The sequence below is a fragment of the Tachypleus tridentatus genome, chromosome 3 (assembly GCF_004210375.1).
Source record: "Tachypleus tridentatus isolate NWPU-2018 chromosome 3, ASM421037v1, whole genome shotgun sequence".
NCBI lineage: Eukaryota > Metazoa > Arthropoda > Merostomata > Xiphosura > Limulidae > Tachypleus > Tachypleus tridentatus.
In genome coordinates, this window is record NC_134827.1 from 75,941,147 (window position 1) to 75,954,484 (window position 13,338).

A 13,338-nucleotide genomic window follows, 5' to 3' on the forward strand; every position below is an offset into this window, starting at 1 on the left:
TGGTTAGATAGCTAATTAGATGAATGCCAATTTAGGTTAATTGTTCACTATTAATAGTGATGGAGTTTCAAGAGTTTAAGTGGGGAATTATTTGAGGAATAAATTAGGTTTAACTTTATGTTGTATGTTGAGAAAAAACATGAACCTTTGGTTCCTGATTTTGAGAATAGAGACAATATTTTTTTATTATTAGTCAATTGGGATAAAAGATAATGTGGAACATATTTAGGAAATATTTAAATACACATTGCTGTTAATATAGGCTTGTTCCTAAAAGGATAACAAAAAAGACCAGACCTAACTAATTTATAAAGGATAAAAGTGTGGTTAAAAGCCACATACAAAGTGTTCATAAATTATTCACCCCATTATAAATCTTTATAAATTCACTATTATATGAGCTATTTTAAAGCGGTTTGCGGCAATTAATAACAACTCCAGATCTTTCTGTTTTAATTAAGTAAACCACCACCGTTCAGTCATTAGTTCAATGAACCAGAATTCAATAAACTTCAACGCGAGCTCCATTGGTAGCACACAGAACATCAAGGCGGTAGATAATTTCGTTCCAAACATTAAAAAGCCTGCCTTGCGAAATAAAATAAAAATTCTTGTGTTGCGTTATTAATTGCCACAAACCGCTTTAAGATAGCTCCTATAATAAAGAATTTTATAAAGGCCTATAATGGGGGTGGGAGGGAATAATTTATGGATACCCTCTATATGGAACTGACAGTTTTTGTGGAAACATCTGATCAAAATAAGAAATTAATGAGTTCAAAGTTTCAAACATAAACAATAATTTATGTGTATAAAGTAAAAAGCAAAAATTACAAGCAAAAAAAAAAAAATGTTTCGGCGAGACATGCTCTGCCATCTCGTACATGTTTTCAACACTAGAGTGCTCAATTTATTATTTCCAGTAAATGTTGCAATTTGTTTAAGTTCATAGATGAACTAGAATATTTATATATTACAGGACTGCTAAAGATTTGCTTAATAGTAAATTAGAAAATCGATAATCACTCATAAAATACAAGTGATTGATAAAGTTATGCCTAATAACAAAGACATTTTTCTAAAATATTTTTCAAACAGGGCTGGGCTCTTAAACAATTCTAATAGCAAGGTTTTATTGAAGAATGCGAGATGGCCGAATATTTAAATGTTTTATTCTCTTTTGTGTTTACGAGAAAAGACATCAGTAATATTTATAATTTAAAGTATTATGTGGAAAGTATTAGAATTGACCTGAATTAGGTAAATATTAATCCCGTGATGCAGATATGTATGTATGGCTACCAGACTGAATAAAATTTAAACCAAGGGAGAAGATATTTCTTTATAAAAAATATTTCTAAATGCAGAGATTCAGATAAAAATCTTACGTTATTTAACTGGATTTTTAAGAGATATTTTACACATTTAATCTAATTTCTAACAGTGGGTTATGCAGCAACCAGTTGTACAGGATTTAGTTTTAACCATAAAGCCCACACTAGAAGAATATTGATGTGCTTAAAACCCTTATCCAACATTTATCATTCTTATTCATTTATTTATATTTTATATCCATGTAAAGTACAACTAGCAGCAGTCTGTGTAAAAAAGATACATCTTTCATTCTCATACAAAAGTTCAGGAGGATTTTGAAAAGTGTCTGGCAACCCTGAAGTGTATTTAAAAACTTCATCATTTTGGTGATGAAAAGGGTTCGTTGTTTTTTTTTTTTATACATGGATTTTCAAAACTATTTCGATAAAGCGTCCCACCAAAGATGAACTTAGTCACAGTTTCTTTGGATCCATACTAAGTTGACCAATTTGTTTGTTAACGTTCATTCTAATTGAAGTTGACCCAAAAATCTGGATTCTCTTAATTTCTTATTACATATTTAAATTAGTAATGAAATAGTTTTCCTACATATTGACAAGAAATACAGTAAAATAATTACGTGCACAATTGTTTTAAACAGTTCTAAAGCATGAACATAAATGTTTAATTTTACGAGTCCACACAAGTTATAGATCCTCTATCGATTATCCAAGATGTTAAGGTTTAAGTAATAAGTGAATGTTTTGAACACACCACAAAAAGTTGTTCTAATATTCAGTGCACAGTTAAGCACAATTAACTAATAGCTTATACCAGTTAATTTTTACTTTGTCTGTACCAAACACTTTCTAGTTCTTCAACTTATCTGATGTCAAGTATCAGAGCAATCAGTTCACAAGAAATAAAAACCAAAAACTTTTATTTCTCTTTCATCCATGTTCCTGTATAATTGGATTAACTGAAATCTTGGATAGAACAACTATGTCTTGTAAAAGTTGACTTCACATAAAGAAATAATTTTCAATCTAGTAGTGCACTCTGGTGACAATTTACTCCTATTTGGCACTGAACCAACTGAGGTTGTGAAATTTAGGCTGGTTTTTTGTACTGCAATTTTTAACAGGCCCAAACTTCTTTATGATTTTATATAAAGTGCAAGTTGTTTGTAATTAAGCACAAAACCACAACAAAATGCTATCTGTGCTCTGCCAACCACAGGTATCAAAACCTGATTTCTAGTGTTGTCAGTCCACAGTGCCACTGCAAGCCAAGTATGAATTGAAAGGTCTTTCCAGACTTTACTTAAATGAACAAGGAGATGAAAGATATCCTTCCTTAAGTATATCTTTGCAACATTTCAAAATTCAGCCTTCCAAAAATGTTGACCCATATTCACTTGACAAGGAGTTTTAGCATCACACAGTGGAAGTCGATACTGGTTTTTCAACTACAAAGATATTTATTCAGCTTTCAGAATACTTAATGCATGTTTTAGAAATTTAAAGAGAACAGATTTCCAACTTTCAAGTACACATACAAATAAGGTCTCTCACCTGCTAATAGCTTTCGATTGTCAAAAGACAAACCAACATTTCACAGCATTATCTTCTATTAGTCATTAAATTTTATTTTACACCAGTTTGGAGAGAAGCTACAAGTAGAGCAGCTGCATCAAAAGAAACAATTAACTGTACAGTGAAAACATTTTACTTCAAGTTGCCACTAACGACTAGAAAGTTTTTTTGGTTCTCATACAGGAATTTCACTTATCTTGACTTGCACGCCTCACTTAACATTTATAAATAACTACATTGTACACAGTTGTAAATGCTGTTTTAATTACCCATTTCTTATTGTAATCACTTCTGTAGGTACTAGTTATGTGTACAGTCAGATATGTCTTTTTTTATTATTATTATTATCATTAATTACTGGTTTCTTGCTTTCTAAATAAATGTGCCTCACAAAAATTTGTGGAAAAAGTTTTATTTCTTCTAGCAATTCAAACAGATTCAATCAATCTCAGTCACGTATCTGTGAACTAGATAACAAATGATTTCCTGTTTTTGAGATGAAAATAAATTGTTCTTTCAAAATATTTTTCTAAATTACTTTAGAAAGTTGTGTAGAAATGTTTAAAAACAATCATTCATTGTTCTTAACCATGTATCACAAAGATTACACTTACCTACAGATGTTGATTTTAAAAGTTCAACCGAACCACATTCCATACTTTGTGAACAACTTTAAAATCAGCAACCTTCTTTCCGTTTTTACACACAACATCTATTGGAAATCAATGTTCACTTCTGGCTACATACAAGTCATCCCTTAGCCATCCCTAGTTTTGAATCAGTTCAGTACAGGAAAGGTTGGTTATCCACTACTAAATCTTGCAGTATTACAATAAAATAATGGAATTCAACCCAAACTCCTACAAAAACACCCAAAGTGTGGAGTGAAATTTTATAACAATGGGAACCTAAAATACACTGGACTAGGCCAAGCCTGGTCCACCAAACATGATAACAGTAAAAATGTCTTTAGAGCTTCCTTCGTAAATATCCATGTATTAACAGTTTGTTTGTAATTAAGCACAAAACTACACAATGGGCTATCTGTGTTTGGCTCACCATGGGCATCAAAACCTGGCTTCTAGCATTGTAAGTCCAGAAAAATACTGCTGTGCCACTGGAAGTGGGGGTATTGACTGTGCTTTTAGACCTAAACAATGGCCTCAAGTCACTAAATCCTATAGAAAGAAACTTGTTTAAAAGTTAATATTCTGTCAAACCTAGAAGTTCAAACTCCAGCAATGTGTAAATAAATACTCTTCCATTTAAAATTAGATTGAAGGATTAAACAAAAAAATGTAGTTCATTTGTTATAGTTGATTTGAGTCATTATGGATCAATTTTTGAAGGTTAGGGCAGAAATTACTGTATTTAGTGATATATTATATACAACCAAAGATTTAACATATACTGTAGTATATATTTCCTTTTGTGTGCATTTGTTTATGTGTGTGTGTATATATATATATATATATATATATATACACACACACACACACACACACACTGGGGACACCAAAAACTTTATTACATATTCTATTACTTCATATTAAACAATAATGCATCAAGTGTTACTACAAAGGTAGAAATCTGTAAAAAGAACAAATGACCATTATCCCTAAAAACATTGAAGTTCCCTTGCACAAAGTAGCATTGTATATCTACCACCATTACAAACCATTGCATAAATTTGTCTATTTTTTCCTAAAGTAGTTCATGCATGGTTAATCTGCAACATATAGTACAACTTTGTGACCCTGAAAAAGAGACCTTGATTTGCTGGAATTTTTTTTACTTTAAAAGATAAGCAAAACAATATAACTGAAAGGATAACTATAATATTTCATTCTTGTTTGTATTATTATTATTATTATTATTATTATACAGACTTGTTGAGCAATTTGTTTTGTCTACATTTTGTGGAAAAAGGAAGATTTAACTGGCATCTCAAATCTAAGAAAGTGCTTCATCCATAGTGAAATTTTGATTGGTCATTGGTAAAGCTATTCAATTTTGAGTGGTTGTCAAGAATGGGGCCCAGATATTGCCATAAAGTGGTAACTATTCTCATGTAAAAAACTGATGCATTTCTACTATACTTTTTAAACTAATATCAAAAGTGAACTTCAGACATACCATCACCATTTGGAATAATTTATAAATCAACAAAAGTTTTGAATATTTATAGACTGGTCAAGTACTTGGAATTTGGTTACAAAATATTTAACATGCATAATTACTTTGTGTTTAATTTGTACCTAACGTTTCAGTCACAGAATAGAATCGTAATTAATGAGAAATAAATGCCAATACAAGGAAACAAATTTACAATATCCTGCTTTGTAAGATATGAAATTTACATGTGATTTAGTTTCTATGTTGTACAGTACCAAGTTATGAGTAATTAGTTTAGTTTCAAAATTCTTTATCATTTTTCAACACTTACATTTTCAGTGTATCATCAAAACAGGAAGTCATAGATGGTACATTTCACATGTAAAGAAATTAATACAATACCTAAACTGAAATAGGTAGAATGCACATGTAAACCACAAGAACTACAGATGTTCGTTATTACATTAGTTAAATTATAACAAGTGAAAACATGAATTTTAAAATGAATGAAATGAGGATAAAGAAAATCAAAGGCTACACTTTACAAAGTATAATATCTTACAACTACTATAATTCTCCTCTCATGTACTTCGGTTTAAGTTCTTCTATTTTTTTTATAAATTCAGTTTTCTCGATACATCCTTCACAGATTTCATCCCAATCCGACAGAATTTTCTTCAGATCTCTTACCCGTAGTTTCTTGAGTTCAACATTGTTCAAGTCAATGGTTTTTTCTGCAAGTGAATTAAGACAAAGATTAAGAGCACATCTTTCATAGTTTCAAAGTCTGACATGCACAAAATCAAATGTTAAAATCATACACAACTAACATAGTAGCATTAAGGCAATTTCACCAATTTACATTCATCCATTTATAATTTTTCAGTCACACAAATTAACGGTTGCATATGCAATAAATTTAGTGGCAATATATTAACCTAATAATCATGGGCTCATGTCCATTGGTCTGTTCTGGAAATGAAGTACAATAGATCTAAATTAATTTCCTTCTTTAATAACTCCACGAAATTCAATCGGAAGGGTTTGCCTACACTCATATTTTTGTCCCGATATTCCATTTTCCAAAACTACACAAGTCTTCCCCCCTTTATTTTCTACATTCCTAACTCATAGAAGAAAACAAATGAGCTGTCAATAGGGAAAAAAACCTTTGGTACCACTGATCTTTAATTGTATTTATTAATAATGCAAACTTGGTGAATTTGACCAACTGTTTTAGAGCAAAGATTTAATAAAAACAAGTTGACAACACAAAGCTAAAAGCTTAGATGTATCATTAGAGAATGTTCTACTGAAACAGGTTTCTCAGCTTTTAACTTTATACAAGTAAATTATTCTACACCTTGAAATAGATTTACCAGTCAAATTATTTTTATTAAACAGCATTAACTGTTTTGTTTTGTTCATTTTAACACAAATATCTTTCAACAAATTAAGTGATCAAAATATTTAGTTCAATCTAGAGTAACAATGTAATATATCAGCTAACAAAGCTACAAGTGAAAAATCAAAACTTAAGTTTTATTTATGCTGTTAATATCAAATATAATAATCCATGTAATTTAACAGCAAGTTTAAGATGTTCATTGTTTTTTAATGAAAACTTAATAGTTATAGACTACTATTTTAAAATCTTGGTAAAATGCATGTAATATGTTCCAAATTTAGACAGCAGGAGCACTGGAACAGTGTTTTAACCAACGATTTAATGGTGTAGAACACTAAGCAACTTTCAAATTTTGCATGATGTGTAAAATTATCTAATTATTTTTGGTGGCTGAAAAATTATAATTAAAAACGAAAATTACAAGTCACAATGTTAATGTCTTTGCAACGTACACATATCTTTGTATCTTAAATTACTACAAAACTGAGCCATCTCATGACTGACAACTCATCTCAACACTTGAAGATACTCACCATATCGAAGCTCACACATCTGAGCATCCTTCTTTTTCAGACGTTCACAGATCTTTTCAGCTGGTAATCCCCAGCTCATTGGTTTGGACATCTCAGAAACAATAGATGTAGCAGACTCTTCTAAGCCTCCAATATAATAGCACTAAACCAAAATAACATCCCAAGTGTCTATTACGAAAGTTCAAACTTCCTTAAAATGCTCACTATAAAACATGTAGTTTTTGAAATTTAAGTTGTGTCTATGTGATCAAAAGACCGTTTGGTCTTTAAAGGTCATTCTTATGCAAAAAAATAGGAAAGTTAATTATTAACATGTAATATGTCATCACTGACAATACATTAACTTTCAATTTCATACCTACAACACCTAGTTTCTTTTCTGTTGTCCACACAAACAAACAAAATCCATCAAAACTTAGTCAGTACATTTAAACTTCAAAATGGTTTTTGAAGTATAATAAATTTATTTTCACCTTAAAACACATTTTAGGAAGAGAACCAATATATGTTGCTTCACATGGACTCAACCAATCAAGATGAGATAACATTTCTAAGGACAAACAGGACTTTCTCTAATAATCCATGATATAAACAGTATCAAAAATAAAACCACTCTAATTTCCTTTAATTACTGACAGCTAAACTGTTAAAAGATGATACTTAAACATGTTTTCACTAAAGGGTTTAAAAGTCAGTAACAGTTTACCATTCAAGATACAGTAAACTCCAGTTTTGTTTGAATTTTGCCCAAAGCTGCATGAAGACTATCTGAGCTCCAGTCTTGAGCATGCAAGAAATGGTTAGAAATAGTTTTAACGTGTTTCAGACTTTTGTAATTACCCTCAGGTAATACTGGATTTCACAGAATTTTGAAATTAACTGGGAGCTAATTTGAAATATTTTAATCATATCCACGTATAAACATTACGTTAACAATAACACTTGGTTATATATAAAATAAACAGGATGTTATCAACTGGCATTATGCTCTGGGTAGGAAAATGTCTGTGGCAAAGGTTTCAATAATAACACTGAGTATTTATGAAAAATTAAAACCTTTAAGTAATTAGATAAATGTAACTAAGTTCATAAATTAATGTTCTAGTTTAGATCTCAGAACTGTTGGACAAACCATCAACAGAATTTATATCACTAGTTATGAATCAGTAATTTATACTATTACTTACAAATCTATGTTCAGCTTTCTTGGTGTCTTTACACATCTCTTTAAATTTTTCTTCTATGTGAGCTGGTTTATCTTTCAATCCAGGATCCAACGATTTTTCCAACCTTTTCAAAAGCTCTATACAGACTAAAGAAAAAGAAACACATTAAGAAAAATCTGCATTTTTAAAAACAGTATTTAAAACATTTTATGTCTGGTATTTAGCTAAACTATGCCCTACATTTAACCCAAAAATTAACAGTAATGTAGATTCAGAAAACATTACATGAAGAATGAATGAAACCCAAATACTTTATAAGTTTTAAAAACTTGTGTAAATGTATCATGGCTTTCTTTACAGATAACGGCTAGCTACCCACTTCAGGCTCTTGACTGATGTTTCTACATCTGCATTTAAAATTGAGTTAATTATTCTTCTTACTATTCATTAATGTGCTAACTATTTCAGACCATAGTCCAGTGGAGTATTATAATTACAGGTAGCCATAGACTAGATTCCACTGTTACATATTCCATGGAACAAACGGCAAACCATAACACTAATAGTTCTCATTTACATACATCTAAGTCACATCACCTTTCTCACATTCCAGGTTTGCCTGTCCTTCAGTTACAAGCATTTACGACTTGTAATTTAAATAATCATATTTTCATTTTTGTTTCTACTCCTTACTGCACTGTTCCCCCCAACACTAACATTCATACAAGACTTATAGGAATTTGTCAGTGACTGGCATTGTCTCAAAGTCATATTTCATAAGTACCAAATAACTTCACTTACATTTCCTTGATGTACACACTAATTTGTGCCAACTTTTATGCCACCATTAGGTCTTCCATATTATGAAATAATCTCATCCTATTATTTTCTCAATTGATGAAACAGTAATAATGCTTTTTTACTTATCTAAAAAAGAGACGTTTGTCCATCTAGAATATTCCATACATTAAACTACGGAAAAAAAATCACATTTATCAAACCTTCCTTTAAAATGTGCTTGACAAGGACAAACATTAGCCACTCCTCATCTAACACGATATACTTATATCATAGGGGACCTTTATTAGCCACTCCTCATCTAACACGATATACTTATATCACAGGGGACCTTTATTAGCCACTCCTCATCTAACACGATATACTTATATCACAGGGGACCTTTATTAGCCACTCCTCATCTAACACGATATACTTATATCACAGGGGACCTTTATTAGCCACTCCTCATCTAACACGATATACTTATATCACAGGGGACCTTTATTAGCCACTCCTCATCTAACACGATATACTTATATCACAGGGGACCTTTATTAGCCACTCCTCATCTAACACGATATACTTATATCACAGGGGACCTTTATTAGCCACTCCTCATCTAACACGATATACTTATATCACAGGGGACCTTTATTAGCCACTCCTCATCTAACACGATATACTTATATCACAGGGGACCTTTATTAGCCACTCCTCATCTAACACGATATACTTATATCACAGGGGACCTTTATTAGCCACTCCTCATCTAACACGATATACTTATATCACAGGGGACCTTTATTAGCCACTCCTCATCTAACACGATATACTTATATCACAGGGGACCTTTATTAGCCACTCCTCATCTAACACGATATACTTATATCACAGGGGACCTTTATTAGCCACTCCTCATCTAACACGATATACTTATATCACAGGGGACCTTTATTAGCCACTCCTCATCTAACACGATATACTTATATCACAGGGGACCTTTATTAGCCACTCCTCATCTAACACGATATACTTATATCACAGGGGACCTTTATTAGCCACTCCTCATCTAACACGATATACTTATATCACAGGGGACCTTTATTAGCCACTCCTCATCTAACACGATATACTTATATCACAGGGGACCTTTATTAGCCACTCCTCATCTAACACGATATACTTATATCACAGGGCACCTTTATTAGCCACTCCTCATCTAACACGATATACTTATATCACAGGGGACCTTTATTAGCCACTCCTCATCTAACACGATATACTTATATCACAGGGGACCTTTATTAGCCACTCCTCATCTAACACGATATACTTATATCACAGGGGACCTTTATTAGCCACTCCTCATCTAACACGATATACTTATATCACAGGGGACCTTTATTAGCCACTCCTCATCTAACACGATATACTTATATCACAGGGGACCTTTATTAGCCACTCCTCATCTAACACGATATACTTATATCACAGGGGACCTTTATTAGCCACTCCTCATCTAACACGATATACTTATATCACAGGGGACCTTTATTAGCCACTCCTCATCTAACACGATATACTTATATCACAGGGGACTTTATTAGCCACTCCTCATCTAACACGATATACTTATATCACAGGGGACTTTATTAGCCACTCCTCATCTAACACGATATACTTATATCACAGGGGACCTTTATTAGCCACTCCTCATCTAACACGATATACTTATATCACAGGGGACCTTTATTAGCCACTCCTCATCTAACACGATATACTTATATCACAGGGGACCTTTATTAGCCACTCCTCATCTAACACGATATACTTATATCACAGGGGACCTTTATTAGCCACTCCTCATCTAACACGATATACTTATATCACAGGGGACCTTTATTAGCCACTCCTCATCTAACACGATATACTTATATCACAGGGGACCTTTATTAGCCACTCCTCATCTAACACGATATACTTATATCACAGGGGACCTTTATTAGCCACTCCTCATCTAACACGATATACTTATATCACAGGGGACCTTTATTAGCCACTCCTCATCTAACACGATATACTTATATCACAGGGGACCTTTATTAGCCACTCCTCATCTAACACGATATACTTATATCACAGGGGACCTTTATTAGCCACTCCTCATGTAACACGATATACTTATATCATAGTACAAGTCATTATCCATATGATGTTACAATCTAACTTAGAAATAGGGTCTCCCATTATCAAAACTGCTGTTTAATTGTCTGACAATTCTGACTTTGAGATTATACTATGCACCCCAGACTTACTTTAAGGTTTTATAAACCTATACATACCATTTGTATTTCAACTGTTTATATATAATGATCATTACTACAGTTTTTAAAACATTCTTCTAGAATGAGGTGCTAAATGTCAATCTCACTCTGTAACGACACATTCCTTACACTTCAACTAAATAAAACTGATTCAATTAATTCCAAGAACTTCATCACTGAAGTTTTAGATAAACAAAATTACATAATATATACCCATGGTAGTAAAAATCCTTAGCTTTTGTAGTTCCTAAATCAAAACATTTCTTGCATTCATACAATTCTGTACAAATTTAGTATCATTTGTTTGCTGTACTCCAAGATTTTGGACATAAAATAATTCAGCAGAATCTTCTCTCCAGTTGCAATTCTTTTATAAGGACATTTAGGTCTTCCAACTTGCAAGATACATCTTAGACTCCAACTACAGTTGGTATACTAAAATTTATTTTAGTACTCAGTTCTTTAAATGTGCAGCCTAGCTTGTTGTACTAAACTAAGATTTGCAAGAGAGTTCAGGCTTTTGAACAAAAACTCTGGAAAAAACAGATACTTGGATTCCCTTAAAAGTCCAATTTATTACTAAACTGTTTTCCCACACAGTACATCTCCAACTGCAACATACATACAGGCAACAGGCCATTTTGTCCTTTCAAGGACATCTTTACACACTCACCCTTGATAAGGACAAAGAACTACTGTGAACCCATCCTTTATTCTTAAATTAATTCAGCTCTGAAACCAATTTATACTTCTGAGATACACCACTGCTAACAACTCAGTCTATAATGTAAAGGATCATAAACCAATCATCCCGTTAGAAAAAAAAACTGTTAACTTAAGCTTACCCCTGTCTTTTCTAAATCCTAAAAAAACTTTATAATATAGATGGGAACCCACAGAATAGTGGGGTCAATAGATAGCCAGTCTGGTCACAGTGACAGATAAGTTACTCACCCATCAAACCAGTGCTCTGATCTTGGCCAGAAAGTAAACACAACTTTAAAAGAGTGTTCAGAAAAGACTGATTACAATTCAAAAGAAGTAATTATCACCAGTTAGGCCTCACTGAGAAAAATGTACTATTCCATCATCCTTTTCTAAGGAAAGATGTTAATTTATTAGAACCTTTTGGAAGAGATTAGGATGAACCCAGGGTAAAGGGCTATCTTACAAGATAGGAGAAAATACATAATAATAAAAATGCTAAAAAATGCTAACTCAAATTAAGGCTTATTTCTACAATAGATCAGCACTGTACAGAAATTTGAAATGGGAACCAGTAATTATTTACTTAATAAACAGAGTGAGCTTAAGCTTTTTTACATTTCTGTAAGGAGTGTTTATGCAAAGATAGCCATTTAAAGATAAAGAACCAACTGGTCATTTACTGTATTTTTGTTATAAATGTATTCGTAGGATATATGTGAATATGCTAATTCTATTAAAAAACGTTAAACAATGCTTTAAATGTAATATATGAAATTATGTTAAATTTTAATCTGGATACAAAGACATAAATAATACCAACATTTTAGCTGATAGTAACAAAATATTATTCCAAAGTTCTACTCTTACAATACGTTAATAACGGAATATTATAACACAAAGTAATTAAAATTAAACACTAACCTTCGCATTCTCCCTCCCGGAGACCTTTCGCAAAGCCAAGCAGCGCTAAAAGCAGAAACATAACTAAAGACCCTTTCATAGTTCCAAACCACCTTTCTCCAGGCCTATTAGTACAACTATCTATCGGTTTATTACTACCCATCATCGGTTTCACCACTCTTAATTGGGTTTGGAAAACGCCAAATAAAATTTAACTATTAACCGTACCGTAGTTATGATTTGTAATACTAAATAAATGTTGATTAGAAAGTATTTTTAAGAGATCTAATAACTCTAAAATCAACTACTGAAACAATACCTTTATCACAATTAAATATTTTCTAAAACTAATAGTTTACTACTCTCTCATACGTTATATTATTCTATACTCATGATACTCCAACCTCACATCAATTACAAGCTATATACTGAGTGCCTATCACCACTAACCTGACGACACGTCAACTCTGAGAGTGTGCATACACGGCTTTCTCT

The 13,338-nt window shown here is 32.1% G+C and overlaps 1 protein-coding gene across 1 annotated transcript; it reads right to left on the reverse strand.

The window, feature by feature from the left end:
- Positions 1–3,305: 3,305 nt before the first annotated feature.
- Positions 3,306–13,338, reverse strand: Manf (mesencephalic astrocyte-derived neurotrophic factor). The gene is made up of 4 exons (XM_076494938.1): positions 12,865–13,338; positions 8,153–8,277; positions 6,966–7,107; positions 3,306–5,758 (listed from the first exon to the last, which is right to left on the reverse strand). Exons 1-4 carry the CDS (start codon positions 13,007–13,009, stop codon positions 5,592–5,594), a joined length of 579 nt encoding a protein of 192 aa, XP_076351053.1. The 5' UTR covers positions 13,010–13,338; the 3' UTR covers positions 3,306–5,591.